At 39.3% G+C, this 16,722-nt stretch overlaps 1 protein-coding gene across 3 annotated transcripts in view; it reads left to right on the forward strand.

Moving 5' to 3' along the window:
• MGAT4D (MGAT4 family member D) overlaps positions 1 to 16,722 on the forward strand; it is a 39,006-nt gene that overhangs the window by 3,008 nt on the left and 19,276 nt on the right. The window contains exons 1-4 of one of the 3 annotated variants that reach the window (XM_082758784.1): positions 786 to 921; positions 10,567 to 10,728; positions 14,099 to 14,233; positions 15,433 to 15,566. In XM_082758784.1, the coding sequence (XP_082614910.1) occupies positions 831 to 921; positions 10,567 to 10,728; positions 14,099 to 14,233; positions 15,433 to 15,566 (522 nt within the window). In that variant the 5' untranslated portion in view covers positions 786 to 830. Of the gene's footprint in view, positions 1 to 785; positions 922 to 6,552; positions 6,644 to 10,566; positions 10,729 to 14,098; positions 14,234 to 15,432; positions 15,567 to 16,722 lie in introns of those variants that run through there. The other 2 variants (XM_082758785.1, XM_082758786.1) reach the window with 2 other exon arrangements.

Genomic DNA, 16,722 nt, shown 5'->3' on the forward strand with positions numbered 1-16,722 from the left:
GGACACCAAACAGTGCTGTAGGTTTGGGGTTTGCTTTACACAACACTGTTCCAAGTGATTCAGTGTTTTGGTTTAAGATGAGATGCAGTTGTTAAGTAAGCTTAGAGAAAAGGAGCTATTGTGTTAATAATACAAGCATATTTTTATAAAGCAAACGATAGAAAATACTGCATCATTTGGGTAAAAAAAAGGTAATGAATAATATACGGTGGCAATAAGGAAACAGGTAGCAGCTAGTAAATTACTGCTCTTCTCAGCTAACAAAGTCCAGTATGATTTCTCAATTGGTCCTTTATGTCTTTGTGATACCAAACTGGAAATTACTTTTTTTTTAAATCCCCAATTTGAGTGGCTTTGCGAGCAGTTGGTGCAGGTGTCCCAGCAAAGGAAAGGCAGGGAGAGGAGGGCTTTTTTCACATAAAGCTCGGATGCGGCTAGGAGAGCTGCATCCCCCCCGGCGTTACAGCCGCCCTGTGGCCAGCTCCCTGTCCCCACGCGTTGCCTGCCATCAGGGGGCACGACGGCAGCCGCCGGCACGTTAAGGTTCAGCCGTGCACGCAGGAATCCCGTTAGGTTCGGTGCTGCGGGAGCCCCCCAGGCGCCCCTCACCCCCAATGCCCTCCGCGCTCGAGCACCTGAGGCGCCGCCGCCTCGTCCCGGTCCCGGTCCCCGTCCCGGTCCCGGTCCCCGTCCCGGTCCCCGTCCCCTCGGCGGCTCCTCCCCGGCGCTGCCCGGCCCCGTGGGCGCTGAGGGCGGCGCGGCCCCGCCCGGCGGCTGCTGCCCGGGCCGGGCTGGGCTGGGCCGGGGCTGCGGGAGCTCCCCGCCGGGAGATGCGGCTCCGGCAGGGCCCGCTGCTGGCCGCGCTGTGCCTGGGCGCCGCCGGCTCCCTGCTGTGGTACGCGGCGTGGCCGGGGGAGCCAGGTGAGAGCTGCCAAGGGGGCTGGAGAGGCGAGGGGGGCGCTGCCGGGGGCGCTGCCGGGGCTCCGCGGTCGGGCGTGGGCGCAGGTGACACGAAAAATGCCCCGTGAGGTCCTGTCCGAGGTCCCCCCAACAGCGCTCTTCTCCTAGGGGGTGAGCGCCGTGGTTGTCGCTCCTTACGTGGGTTTGTTTGTGGCGGTACTCAAGGAGGACAGAGCAGCGCTACCCGTGGTGTTTGTGCCTCACCTGCAGGCACTTCCAGCGCTACGAGGGAATGCTCAGTCCGCAGAGAAGCACCTGACCCTTATTTCTGTTTATAAACGGTGCGTCTTTTTAATGGGCTATGTAAGTGGCACCTGCCAGATCACCTTAAGGTCCTCTGCGCCGGCACAGGAAAGGTAAAGCTGATGTTATTTTCCAAAAATAAATTGATAGTCTCTCCCAGTAACGCCGTGAAGGCTGGCAGACAGCTCGTTAATGTGGCAGTTCGCTTGGGATGGGGCAGAAAGAATGGATTTTGAAGAGTTTGCTACATATGCGTTCAGAAAGGTCTGGCTTGATGGATGCAGAAGAATTAAGCCAATTAGTAATTGCTGGGATGAAGACAGAACTTGTGCTAGCTGTTAGATTTTTCTTATATTGGTAGGTTTTGTGACCGACTGAGGTGCCAGTAGAGCCCTCAGCCTCGTAATGCAGTGTTGAATGGAGCTGAGGCAATGCCGACCCTCCTGCCTCCGTTGTTTCTCCTCAGCTAGGCAGCTGTCGATCTTACAGCACTTGACGCTTTTTTAAAGTGGCAGTTCTGCTACGAGCAGGGAATGATAAGCAAAGAAAAAACAGGGTGTGTCTTAAGAAACTAAGATTCAAAAGATAATAGAAAGAGAGGGTTTGTCCCAGCCACAGCCTACATCCATGTATCTCCATGTTCTTTCGTGACTTCTATTTTCTGGCTCCTTTGCTGAAGTACCATTTTCAGTCACCTTTCTTTTTGACCTTTCTCTGCTGGTGTTCCGTGTCTATGGTTTTGTTTGTTTGTTCCTTTTGTTTGTTTGTTTGTTCCCTTTTTTTTTTTTTTTTTTTTTTTTGGGGTGGTGGTGGTGGTGGTGTTTCCTTCTCTGTGTGTATTGACTTAACTTTTGTCTTTCCACAGATGTCTCCTTCTCCACAACAGGGTAACTAATTCTTCTCAAGCGATGTATTTTTCTATTTATTTTAGCACCTTTTTTTAATTAACAAACTTTTAACCATTATTAATATTAATTTACAGTGTTCAACAAAGAGTAGATAATTGTAAGTAAAGGTGTACGTGGTAAATGAGTTTGTATTAAGTTTATTTCACTGGAAAAGTGCAATTTTTGTTCCTGAGGGGTGCTAGAATACAGAAATGTCCTACCTATACCAAGAAAACCCCCAAGAACCATCCTATGTTGTTACTTTTTTCCACGAAGAGGAGAATTGGGAGCAAACCAAATGCTGCTCCATCATGACTAAGACATGACAATATCTAAGGAGCTGAAACAAATCTCTTTCCCCCACAGCAGGCATATAGCTCTGCTTAGGTATTGTTAAACCTCTCTTCTTCTTCCTGTCCTCCCTGCTGAACTTACCCCTCAAGCAACATGCCTAGAGCAGTGCTGGAGTTCCTACTTTTCTCACACCTCAAACATGATCCGTTTGTTTTCTTTTCTAAAGCCCTTTTCACTTATCTCACCTGTTACTGAGACGTCAAGTACTGTCTCTAATGCTTGTCAGCTCCCACTTCTTTTACCTGTTTGTCGGAAGTTCTTCTCTGTCTCATTTTCTTCTACGCATTTGTTAGATCTGCAGTTACTCCAGTTTGCTTCTCTGACTTACCTATCAAAATGTGCCAGCTGGTCTTGATCTTTGAAATCAGTTTCACACTCAGCAGTTGCAGTCTGTAGTATGCACTTTGGTTTCTAGACATTTATTGTTTCTTGGATTGCGTTGATACTGGGATCGTAAAAAAAAAAAAAAAAAAAAAAAAAAAATTGTTTTAAAGCTAGGACAGGGCATCCTAGCTACGTACTCTAATATGTGAAGTATATAATAGCCCTGTAAACCAGTGTTTGATGTGCCTGCTGTCTTAGAGCCTTTCAGCCCTTCGGTGTTAGCCTGAAGTGTAAATCACGTATTAGCTCTGTCCTGATTTCAGTGGGGGCGGGGGGGGAAACAAAACACAGAGACCTTTAGATGCCTTATAGTAAGGGGCTAGCTAGCTTGAGAGATTCTAACTGAAATTTTGAGACTTAATTCAACAACAGGTAACTTGAACTGGCACAGCAAGGAAGATGTTCATGCATAACTTACGCACTTTAAATGAAAGTACAGAATCTGACAGTCATTAAACTTCAGCTATTTTGGACTTTGATACTGTCTTATTATAAACGTTTTAGCTATCCTTAAAAAGCTGTGTATTCATTGTTTCCATTGCTTAATAAATATGTACGAGCAGAGGTTTCAGTTTCAATAGGCTGACTGTATTTTGTGGCAGAAAAAGTAATTACAGAGACAATTGGTAGTCACCACATCTTCAGCAAATCTTGATACTGCATCTAAGCTTGTATGGTGATTCCTTTAGCATCCTCTAGAGTGCTTGCAAACGCAGGCTGTTGTTAGCCAGTAATGGGTTTGACTGGTGTAGCAATACCTGCTCCACATCCTGCATGGTTTTGCCATGAGCTTCTTGGTCCCTCCCCAGGCCCTAAGCAAAACCTGTCTGAAGCAAGCACTTTGCAACTGAGGATAGGAAAGGCTGTTATCAGGATGATGCAGATGTTCCTACTGTTATGCAACCGAATTACAATCCACTTGTTAGTTCACCTGACCAAAAGTATTTGCTCTCAAGTAAATACTCTTTATATGAATTTGTAGTTATAGCAACTAGTAAATAACTTATAATTTATGTAGTGATTTTCTCACATGGTTTTATCCATGGAAGTGTTAATCAACATAAAATATAGGTATAAAAAAAGTAGTAAGCAGGTAGCAAATCTTTTTTTTTTTTTTTCCCTCCATTTTATAAACAGTAAAGAAGGCAAGAGTGCATTCTCATTATGAATTTACATGAAGTTTCTTCTCTGGAAAGACTATTCCCAAATAAAAACTTAGAATCATTAAGCCCTCCAAGATCATCTGGTCCAACCATCCCCCTACTACTAACATCACCCACTAAACCATGTCCCTAAGCACCACGTCCAACCTTTCCTTGAACACTCCCAGGGACGGTGACTCCACCACCTCCCTGGGCAAACCCGTTCCAATGCCTGACTGCTCTTTCTGAGGAGAAATGTCTCAATTTCTAACCTAAACCTCCCCTGGTAGAACTTGAGGCCATTCCCTCTAGTCAACTTCCCTCTAGTCAACTTCAGTGACTTAACTGAATAACAGTGATTATTTTATTTATTTATTTACTTGTCACGGCAGCGAGGTAAATAGAATCATCTCATGGGGCAGTGCTTCTTAGTGTTGCTTGTAAAGGTAACAGGATTAGATCCCTTAGAATTGATTTATAAGGTGTTGATGCCCTCTTTACCTAAATTTGTGGGATGCTTAATCCAAGTAAATTAAGATTAAGGTTCGTCTGGAAGTTAGGAGATAGCAACACTAAAATACGATGTCACATGTAAGCATCTTAATATATATGGTTTGAGACAAACATTGTGAAACCTGTGTTTCTCTATTTATCTCTTTAAGATTGGGGAAAGAAAAAGGGAACTGTTCATGCTTAATCACACTCACAGAAGTATACTTAAGGTTTATCAAATTGTCTAATATAGTAAATGTTTCATTATTTCACAAAGCTTAACACAGCAGCAAGAAGGGGTGCAAAGGGTTACAAAGAAGTTTCTAATGAATGCCAGTTGTTTGCAGTTGAAATAATGTAATGTACGTGCCAGTACAAACAGCAGGCTACATGTTTCTTCCCTTTATTTCCACTAACCTTCTGTACGTGGTGTGACATTGCTGCCGCTGGCCAGCCCCTGCTGTGCACCCAAGTGGAGCTCCCTGTGTGATCGTTATTTGTGACGGAGCTCTTTGTGGGTTTCCTATCCAGACCCAACTGGCACACTGTGGTCTAAAGCTTCAATTAAGTAGTGGCAAATTGATGGGCTGATAAGGAGCCTTGAATTACACCAATCTCATTTCAGCCAATACAGCTTGTTAGGTTTTATGAACAAGCAGAAAAGAGTTTTCCTGTCTTCTCTAGGCCTGTTAGGCAGTTTCCAGCCACCAAGCCCGGGCGCCCAGTTGTCCAGATCAGGGGCTTGAATGATGGTCTACATCATCCTTCCTGCATCCGTTTCCTTCCAGTGGAACCAAAAGCATACAGAAGTTAATACACAGCCTGGTATTGCCCCAGCACACAGTTGGGATGTGACCAAAATGCACAGTGGGCATTATTTGGTTTCTTTACGTGGTTCTCCATTTCAGTCTTTAAAAAACAAACAAACAAAAACAAACTACAACAACTTCAGATGGAAATTGAGACTGAGTATTCACTGATCCCAAATTTTATACCAAAATTGGTATCCAACACTTACAAAAGCTGTATGGCTTTACTGCCTTCCAAATGTGTCATTTACTAAACTAAGAGACTGCTGCTTTTTGCAGTTAATTTAGGTGTAATAGTGGCTGCCTTGTCTTCAGAAGTAGAGGAATTGAGTTATAAATTCTAAAAAGATTCAGGTAAAAAAATGAAACTAGTTACTGTTGTTTTTTTGTTGAGGAAGGAATAAGGAAAATTTCTGACCACTCTTTGTTTGCTGCACAGTGCATTATCACGACCTCTACTTAAACAAGTGTAAACATGACCTTCATGCTTTCCTAACATTGTACACTCAGTCTTGAGAAACACTTTTATCCAGAAATAATTTAGTTAGTTGATAGGCATTTAATTAAATGTGTATATAAATGTGTGATTGTTGCTACATCAGGCAGAACAGTAAAAATATATAAAATGCTAACCACAAAGAAGTAATAACCATTTAATTGTCTGAAGTGAATGAGTACTTCTTATTTATCTGATAAAGACCATATTCAAATCAGAATTTTCCACTGCTAATAAGAACCTTTATTGTGTCCATAACTTTGCTATGATAAAACCAATGGATACTAATTATGGGCAAACACCAAAGTATATCTATTCAAGTCATACATTTCTCCACTTATTTTAATAATGCTTTCTACATAGAAATGTTTTGACTGAATGTTTTAAAATCCCTGTTCACTAGGTACTAATACAGGAAGAGACTTCGCTATAGAACGAGGACTGTTTGTGCCAGTGTTTTAGAAAATATCAGAACTCTAGTTGTGTTTTCTCTAAAATAAGTTTGTTTCCATCTCTAATTCAGTTAGATACAGAGTGTAAATGGGGTTAGTAAAATTTATTCTGTGCTAAAACCAGTAGCGACTCTTTGCTCTTTATGGAATTTCATGTATATTTAAAATTCAGTTATTATCTTTGATCTGCTTTTAACTTCATGAAGTTTGTTTGTTTTGTCTCGTTTGTTCATTTTAGTATTGGAAAGTGATTCTGATTCGATTCTCTTCCTAGTTGCTGTGTGGAGGAACCCTAGCTTCCCACCAAAAACTGCTAGCACAGTCTTTATTGGATGTCAAAGACAAGTAGACTGACTGGGAGAGCATACTGCTGCCTGGTTACTCGGCCTAGCTAGACGCCTGTAGAGCAAGCTGTAAAAACACGGTGAGAGAACCCTCACTGCATGTTAAGCCCATAGTTTGGCCTGCCAAGCTTGCATGTTTGACGCTGCTGCATCATAGTGGGGCAAAGGTTTCAACCAGCCAGCTGAGGCATGTGCCTTAATTTTTCTCCTTCTCCTACTTCTGGACTCCACCATACACTGTAGCCATAGCCTCTGTAACCTGCTTGCTATCAGGGGGCAGACAAAACATGAACACTGACTGACTTCAAAGGCTCCTGAAAGTTTAAGATATGCATTAGGACCTGCTGTGTCCTCTAGTTAAGGCTCAGCAATTGAGGCTACCCCAGTTCTGGCTCAGGCTGTTCTTAAGGGATAAATGTACCTAGTGCAGGTGACGCTGCTTCTGGCTTCATGGTAGTTTCTCTTGGTTATCTCTAGCCTACTGGTAGGGACAAGTTACTGTGCTGTAATGCTATAAACAATGTATTTAACAGTCATACACAATTTCAGGGAGGTGTCCTTATCGAGGAGGGTGCTTAAATACCCTTAGACTTTAGCACATTGTTGAATCAAAGTGTTTGCGTAAGAACGGGCCGTTCGGAACGAAGACAGACACATTGTTTGGGGGATTTTTTTCTCCTCATTCTGAAAGAACAACACTCAGCTTGTTATATGTCTTACAAGATTTAGAAGTCTTGTTATTCTATTCTATTTTAGATCGGTTACAGGAAGACAATAAACCACCACAGTTATTAACGCAACGCATGCCTCAGTGGTTTAATATGCTTCATTAACCCGAGCAGTGGTTCCAAGTGCAGTGTAGGACAAGATCTTTTGCAGTTGCTTTATATAGTTTTCTTTAAAGAGGGCGTTAACCAAAATTCAGTTTCCAGAAGGAAGTGTCCATAGGTATGGTAGAGAATGTAGCTTGTCACAAAGAAATAGGAGCAAGGGTAACTGCTAGACTATGGGGAGGGAAGTTCTTCTACCGTTTCTGTCACCCCCAGTTTTCCTTTTTTTTTTTTTCCCCTCCTTGAATATTAGAAGGGGGTTTTGATGATTGTTCCAGAGCTCCTTATATATACCTGGAAATCTATTATTAATAAACCTGGAAGCATTTATGATAATAGGAAGTATATGTGTGTGGAGCTAAGAGAAATAATTGTCTGAATTTCAGAATCAGTATTTGTTTTAGAGATTAGTATTGTTTCTAAACAACTTCAGTTTCCAGTGCAGAAAGTTATATTTATGTATATATGAGGAGATAAGATTACAGTTAAAACCACTTCAAGTATTACCATTTTAGAACTACAGCACCCAAAAATGTATATGACAGTGTGGTGAAGGGTCAGAAGAAATGCAGCAGAGCTGAAGATTCATTGCAAAAGCTTTAAATGCTGCTTCTGATTCTGGTTGTTTTTCACCCAGGCTTTTAGCTAGTATAACCCCATTGACATTTCCTGGTAGGATTTTCTTAGCCCATCGCAGTGATTAATCCTCAGCTCTCCAAGGGGAAATAAAGCCTTTATCTTCAGTTATTTTTTGTAGTTTTGCCGTGGGTCTTCATCTATCTCTTTCTCCTGACAGTCCCAGTTGCAGAAAGAAGTCTTCCGAGAGGTGTTGCTAAGTAAGGCTATCACTGAGGACAGACAGAGTGCTTTGTGAGACATCTGAGGCTCCTTCCTCCTGGCTCTCCCAGCTTTGCTAGAGTTATATTTGTGGAAATGCTCCATCTGGTTCTTTCTAAGCAAGCTATTGGAAGACATTGTTTTGGTTCTGTGTACCTCTGTAGAAACTTAAGGAGCAACACTTTCCACGCACACACTAAAATCCATCTAAGCTTAATGACCATTTAAATATTTAGGGTATTGAGCTTTGTAAATGCTTCTAATTTTATCTTCTTAGTTTAATAACATTATGTCAGTAATAAATACTGATTATGGCAGTTTCTTCTTATAAAGCAAAATACAAAAGGTTCAGTACTGTGTTCCAAACATACGTTTTATTTTTTGCCGAAGGTTAAAATTACAATTACTGTATCTTTAATTTACATACTGATATTAATGTTGACTTTTTAACTGAGACCACTAATAAAAATAATAATAACAATAATGCAGATCATGTTTACTATTCAAATACTTTTCCCTAACTGCTTCCTTCGTATATCTTTCCAGATTTTGTCTAATTTATTGATTGACTATTTGAGTTAATGCAAATGGAATTACTGTTTAGCCAAAAATCAAAACCATTTCTGATTGAAAGGCCTCTGCAAACACTCACCAATTTGTATTACATGCACATTTTGCTCTTAGTCTCTTCAGCAGGCTAGACTCCCTGGGAACTCACTCTGCTTGGAGACAAGAGTGGGTCCTAGAAAGACACTCCTGCCAAGGTTCGGACTCAGCACAGTCCATGAATAGAATGGAAGTGTCTGTATAAAAACATTTAACTTAAAACTACTACCAACAAAGAACCGGCTTTAATTATAAAACATTGTAAAGTGAAGTAGAGATCCTATTCTTCACTGTTTTTTTTTTCGAAGCTCTTTTTTTATTTTTTCTCTGTTAAAACTCTCACAAAATCCTTAATTTGCCTGAAGTTCTAGTGCTTTTTCTGATGTGTTTCAGTAGCAAAAGCTATTTTTAAATAGTTGACCTTGCAAAGTTTTTTCTGGCAGCAGAGACAATCTCTTCACATTAAGTTGCATGTCATTATATTGTCAAACAGTAAAATAACTTTTTGGTTATTACCGTGACGTTTAATTTGCATGCGAGCATCCCTGCAGAAATAACATAGCTTTGAACAGCAACGTTCTGAAATTTCACCTATTCTTTTGATACTATTTTTTCATGGGGTTCAATTCCTCAGCTGAGTACACAAGCGTTTTTTTTTTTCATGTGGACCTACACTAACCTGAGTTTGAAAATTTGGTTTACCTAACCTGCCAATTGCATGGAAGCAGTATCTATTTTATTTTCATCATTTGCTAAAGGCAGTAACTGCTTTATTCCTCTCCCATTGTTAACCATGCCCTCTACTTTCTTTGCTCTCTAAGTGAGTAGTATTATTGAAATGTTTCCTTACATTAATTTTAACAAGTCTTACAATCTTTGTTTACATGGAGATGAGGCAGCGGAGGGTTATGGGTCTTGTACGTCATCTGTGACAACTGAGAAGTCCTGTGTATGAAATTAACAGTACTTGCTTCTTATGAATGTGGATCTTGCCTAAACATAACCTTGACATCATCTGAAATGATGGAGAACAGCAGAGGCGTCTGATAACTGTTACAGAGAGTAAAGTGTTTCTAATATCAGTATGATTTGAGGGTATTTAGTTAGAGGCGGGCTATAAATTATGAAGACATCTTTCAATCCAGAGCACAATTTCAGTTGTTATCTAGAGAAGTAAATATAGCAATATTAATATATGTAGTTCATATAGTATATATCGATATATATATAGTTCAAATAACCATCTCTACTAATAGTTTGTATACTCCAGACACTTTTTAAATCATAAGTGAAGACTGAATACCTTAATATATTTTTTCAATCTTACTAATGTTTTATGCAAAATAAGACACTACATAATTACACTCTTAAGTGTGACAAGGGGTCATCTGCATTAGACACTTACCAAAAATGTTGGGTTTACTGGATAGTGCCTTTACTTGAGACTCATAGTCTTGCATTTATTATTTTTCCTTGTTACTAATGTCATACTCTAGTTCTTGGCTTCAATTCCAAACCTTTACCCAGCAGTAGTGCCTAAACTCCCTACTTCTGAATGCTCTTCCAGGCTTCTTCATTCTGTGAGTAAAAAACTTTCAGTGGTCTCATACAGTCTTACAGTCTTGGTCATGCGTTCTTTTGGACTGTCTCCTATTCTTCAACTTTCACTTTATACCATCATGTATTTTATATGCTCACCTCTCTGAAAAGAAGTTATGTTCTCATTGCAGACAATGACCTCGCCATGTATCAAAGCCAGTTTCTGGAACTCCGGCAAAGACTGCTGTATGCTGAAAAAGAAAATAAAAAAAGATCCCATGAATTGAGCAGTGCCCTGGATGAAATTAAGCGTATAGTTGCAAAAAGAATGAACTCGACAACAAATCATACAGGTTTGTATGCATGAAAATCTACTGTGTCAAAAATTTCTAGTTTTGTGTGCTCATGTTTCTTTATCATTGGTGTGGGGAGAAAAAGTAATGCTTTGTTGATAACAATATTAGGTAAAAGTTTCTATGGAATGAAACCAAAAAGGTGGTAAAGGAACCTGTAACCCATCTTTAAATAGTATCAGTTGATAATTTAAAAATATGGGGAAAAAAATAAAAGGAACTGACTGCAGTGGTGTCATAGGGGCAAGCACAAGTCAAACCTGTGATATTGTTAATCTAGCTTTTTACAGTGTTTGAACTCTGCTACTGCCAACTACAGAACACTGAATAAGCTATTTTTTCTAGCTTTTGCCACCACACGCTGATAATATTAGGACCTACTCTGGAATGCAGGTATACCTCCTCATGTGTTGCACAATCCTGGTTCCCTCCTCTCCAGGTGAGGGATGTTTTTGCCACGAGTACTTTGCCATCCTCTCTTGTGCTGGGTTTCCTTCTGGTAAACCCAAGGCACAGCGTTGTGCATGGAGGATGCACAGTCTCATCCCCGCAGGCAGACTGCACGCAGCTGGGTGCTTGCCTGAACCCAGGGGCTGAGAAGTCCTGTGAGGTCCTGCTAGCTAGGTATAGCCTAGGAATCTTCCTTCTAGAAATTATGTTTATCTTGCAAGTAGTTTGTTAACAATATGAAGGAAAATGTAAATGCATTTTTTTTTTTTTTTTTTTTATTAAAGTGAACAAGGAAGGCTACTGCTTATAAGTGAAGCTTATTTAAGAGAAGAAACACAAACCTTTGAAAGGGAGTTTCTGTGCCTTTTTTTGTGAGAGGAACACCAAAATGCAATCAAATTCACTGTAGTGATCTGGCTTCTTCCCATCGTTTAATTAAAAGTTCACATTTATTTGAAAAACATATTATATCTTTGCCTTACAGGCTATTGTACATTTTTGCCTATCTGCACCCTGGTAGTTGCATACAACAGATCAGCCAATGAAATTCTGTTCCCTAAAAGAAATGATGTAGTAGTGCAGGATCTGCCTTCCTCCCTGTTCAGACTGCAAGACCTACTTCCCTGGGGAGAGGAGGAAACCCAGAAGGGGGTGTCTCTGCCCTGAAAGCATTCCACAGCACACTCAGACTTAAAAAAAAGAGTCTGGATGCTACTGAAAACTGCTACTTTAAAAACCTTGTTTGCATTCAGTGCAGCAGGGTGGTATCTGATTAGAATAGAGAATTAACCAGGACTGTTGGAGAGGGAAAAAAAAAAACAACAAGGTGCATTCTGGTTTGGGGTAGTTAGCTTTTCTTTTTTTTTAATCCTGGTCTTCCCTGCCTCTCTTTGTTTGTTTATTCAATATTCAGTGGGACTGTTCAGATACGTACGAGCAAATGTTTAACTGTGGGGTAGGCCTTCTAAGTGTTAGACTGGAGACTGCGTTGTCAGCCACCAGTAGTGTCGCATGCTGTGGACGAAGAGTTATTGCCTAATGTACAATAGCAGCAGAGGAGAATGCAAGTTTTTCCTCTCTGCTTTTTACCCTTACTGAAAACAGATGAATGTGAGGAAGTGTTTAAGTTTTTGCTTCATAGGGTTCAAAGCAGCAATTTGTTAAAATTGCTGAATGTTTTTTCTTTTTATTGAATTTATTTTTTATACTTTTATTGTATGCAATAAAGGCAAAGTCCTCCACAATAAAGCCCAGCCCTTGATAGATACTACTTTCTAATAAGAACTGAAGTCCCTAGGAAGTTGCAAAGATGTTTAAATGGGGGGAAAAATGCTTCTGTGCAGCAAAATTCGAGTACATTTAATGACAAACCACCCTGAAAGGCTGTTAACACAATTTTGTTGGCTGAAACTAATTGAGGTGTTGTTCTGATACCATGTAGTGTGCCAGCCTCTTTGCACAACTGATAAAGTATCTGGAGGAGGCAACCACTGAAGTAGGAATGACTCCCTAGATAAATTCACAGGAGCTGTATTTTCTTTCAGTTTTTCTGTATTTTCATGCACGTTGTAGGTAGCTAGTAAAGTCAGTAGCAGAGAATGACTGCCAGAATCCTAGTGTGGGAGCCATATGTCATGAAAGAGAGATTTCAGCCTTGAGGCAACTGGTAGAATAAAGCCTGGAGTGACCTTCGGTTCTGTTTCCAGGAAGTTTACTTAAAGATAAGAAAGGCCATTTTTTATTCTTCCTACAATGAAATGTAGTCTTCATTTTAATCCATTCAATTATTTTTTTTAATTGACTTGTGCACATCTTTTCTGATTCTATGGGTATCTTACATTATGTTTTTTGCTTTTTTGAAATTGAATATATAATTTTATAATTGAATTTTTATTGATTCAAGAATCAAGTTGTTTGAGTTTTCAACAAATTTATTTTAAAGAATTTTCACTACTGCTGGAACATTGGGAATGTGTATATCAAGGAAGAGAAACTAGTAAATGATTGGTGTCTGGTTTTCATATGGCTTTTTAAAAAATAGATATATTACTTTTATCAGGTCACACTTCAGTTAATTCAACATGAATAAACTAATTATTTTCACCTTCATTTTACTCTAGTAAAGCAAAATAAATATTCCTTATTTTTCTCCAAGCTAAACAGTCTTTTGTTTCCCACGTTGGTTTGGTTTTGTTTTGTTTTGTTTTTTTAAGGCCTGGATCTTGTTGTCTCTTTCACCATAGGACTTTTTATAACCTGGGAACTTCTGATTGAAATCTGAAAACCACTGTGCATTAAATTCTGGGGAAAGCACTTAACTTTCTTAAACAATTAAGAAAGTTATTAATTAGAATATATATTTGTTTAAAACTTCAGTAAACAACTTGTAAAAAGTGCAAAAATTGGATTTTTTTTTTTTTTATTTCCCCACTGCTTTTAAAATAACTGTTCACTTGATTTTAAGATGGCCCAGTTCTGCAACTGTTTAGGCACAGAGAAATGCAGGCGGAGCTCCCAGAACGTTCTGGCATGGAGCTTTGCATGATCTCCTGTGTGGTGGGTTTGTACTGTGCCATCCTCAGTTTATCTTCCACAGGAGGGGCTCAGGCTGACCGCAGCACATATGTGCTGCAGCATTACCGTAAGCTCACCTGTGAGATCTTGTCAGGCCCATTTCTGAGACAGACAGGAGAAACTAGGACAGTGGCATTAGACTGAAACAGGACTTGACCACCACGCAGGGTAATTATTAATCGTTATGAACTATGTGGCATATAGTCATTTTTGATGAATGGTTCTGATTGAATAACCTTGTCTGTGGTAATCTGCTAATATTGAATTGAGGAAAACAGCTATAGTAATAGCTAGTTAAAATAGGTAAAGTAATGGCTAACAGCTTCTTATTTTATGTTTCTTTAAGATGATGAGAAAGTATTAAACCTCACCAGAAAACTTCCCCTGCACCTTACAAACATGTACTACTACCTACCTCATCTTCGAGAATATGAAGATGCCATTTTTCCAAATGTTATTGTTGGGCAGCAGAGAACTGGAGGTAGGAAATAAAATTCAATTTATATTTTATGCATGTTTTTATTTTGTATTAAGTTCTAGCATGTTCAAAGTTGGGTTGGGAGGGTCCAGATGCACAGGTAAGCAAGCAAAAAAAAAAACATTGGAAGAAAAGTAATAAGTACTGAAAGAACACACCATGTTTAATTTGTAATGTATTGGTAAATGAAAATCACAATAGCAAGACCACGCTTTAGAAAGTACAGGTTGACCTTCAGCGTGTAAGAACAAAAAAAGCCCCAGTGGTTTAGCAAGTTACGTGCTGGAAAAGAACATTGTAACTTCTGTATTTTCGAGTTGACACTGGCACTGATGATAAAGTCTGGAGCAAGTCACTAACTGCACCTATTCTTCAAAACCTTTTGCTTCCTTGCCAGCCTCCTAAGGTTGTTGTGAATGGGAATAGTCTGTATGGACTAAGTATTGCATAGGTTTATTGAGCCATATGTGGTCACTGACTTCAGTAATGCCCTCACCAATGAAAAAAGAATGGTCCTGCTTACCAGCTAATGATATTAACAGTAGCAATGTCTTTGCCAGAGTCACTTTAATTTCCTTTCTTCTTAATACTGATTATACGAACATTTCTTTGTTCTTATTGACTGTGTTAAAGCCATTGGTTCCTGTCAGTTTAACTACTCAGAAGGATTTTTGAGTTAGATTCCTTTCTGAGATACTCTGCACTCATGTCCTGTGAGAACTTCCTCACTTCAGCAGCATTGTTTTAACTCTTAATAGTCAGATCTCCAGCTCCATACCAAGAGCTAGTATTTGTCTTGCTATACCCACTTCTGAAACTCAGTAGCAGATACATCTGTGTTTACCAGAAGTAATATCTGAGTTCCCAGATATTTACCATCTACCTAGTATAGACTGGTGCTTGTAACACAAACACAGGTATCTGTAACCTAAACCTGCCTGAATGTCTCTCTTCTTCCAGGTAGTAAGTCAAATGCTGTCATAGAATATAGGAATATGCTGACTAATTTTTCTGTATTCATATAGGAATATTAACTGTCACCAAGTAAACTAATTAATGAATGTTCATGGTAGTAATTATCTTCTAACGTGTTAGTCACATTCAGATGTTCCCATGGTTGTGTCAGACCAAAATTAAAATGGAATTAAAGTTTCCCTTTACCTGATTTAAGACGATGTGGCTTTTCATTTCTTTCTTTGCAGTCTCACTGGTGATGGGTATTCCTACTGTGAAAAGGGAAAAACAAAGTTACCTGATGACCACACTGCATTCCTTGTTCTATGAACTTTCTGAAGAGCAAAAGAATGACTGTGTAATAATCATCTTTGTAGCAGAGGTAAGTTTTTGTAGAAAGGTACAGCATACTAGTAGAAATACAACATGGAAATTCATGTCTTAGTATAAAATTGTAGGAGATGCTGCAATACACCAGGCCTTTGGGAGGAGTTTCTTTGGTGCTGGAGGAGACACCACTTAATGTCTTGGTCTTCGTATGTGGAGAAAACTCTGCAACCCAGATGGCTGAAGGGGGGAGGGAAAGTCATATTACGTGTATAAATACAGTTGTTGCAGTCAGATTTTGATATAAAATCATATGAACTTACTATTTCTGAAAGTTGTGCTCTACTGAAAGAATGAAAAGTAAGTCCTTCACAGAAAAGTTTCATAGAACCTGAAAAAAGTAAACTTATTCTGTCTAACAAAAATACGGATTGTTTATCTGCCATTTTGAAATCATATCTTGCAAAGTACCTTGACATATTGGAGACTCTTGTGAAAAAGAAAATCGCTTTAAATCATTCAGAAATATGAATATTCCATGTTTGGAAAAGTAAACGTTTCTCAAGGTAGAATATTAGAGGTAAATTAAATTTTCCTCGTTCCAAAATGTCTTGAGCGCATTGGAAAAAGCTACAGAAGAGAATTAGCTGTTCATACTTACTTGCAGGTGAAAGACTGTGCAATTATTCAAAACTCATGTTTATTCTTCATATTTCCTTGTGCTTCCATAAACAGCATTAAATTTCACCAATGAATTGAATGTATGCTTAATGAATATATTCTTAGTGAAAATATGAAGATATTTATTAGGAGTTAAAGCTTGCTTTTTTAGTTGAATCACTACTTAAAACAACTTTTGCAATTCTAACACTATCAAACAGACCATAGTTCACTTTATTAAATTGGGTCATGACTTTCAGGTTTCTGTTTGGATAACATGATAATTAGGTCTGATTTTACTGGCTCTGCTTCCTCCTAAGTAAAAATTTCAGAAGATGAACTTACATTATCGTTGTTTATTTCCTAGTGAAGAGTCCTGGCACTGTGAGCTTTGCCTAGCTGCCATTTGGATAAACCTTCTATTACAGTCCTTTAGAGAGTTCTTTGAATTTCTGGGGGTTAACTTCTGAAATTGTACAGTTTCCCACTGTGGACAGTTATAAAGTGCACTTTTAACAAACAGTCTAAGTTTTATTAGCAGTCCAATTCAG

Source organism: Aythya marila (genome assembly GCF_965140915.1).
Source record: "Aythya marila genome assembly, chromosome: 4".
Taxonomy (NCBI): Eukaryota; Metazoa; Chordata; class Aves; order Anseriformes; family Anatidae; genus Aythya; species Aythya marila.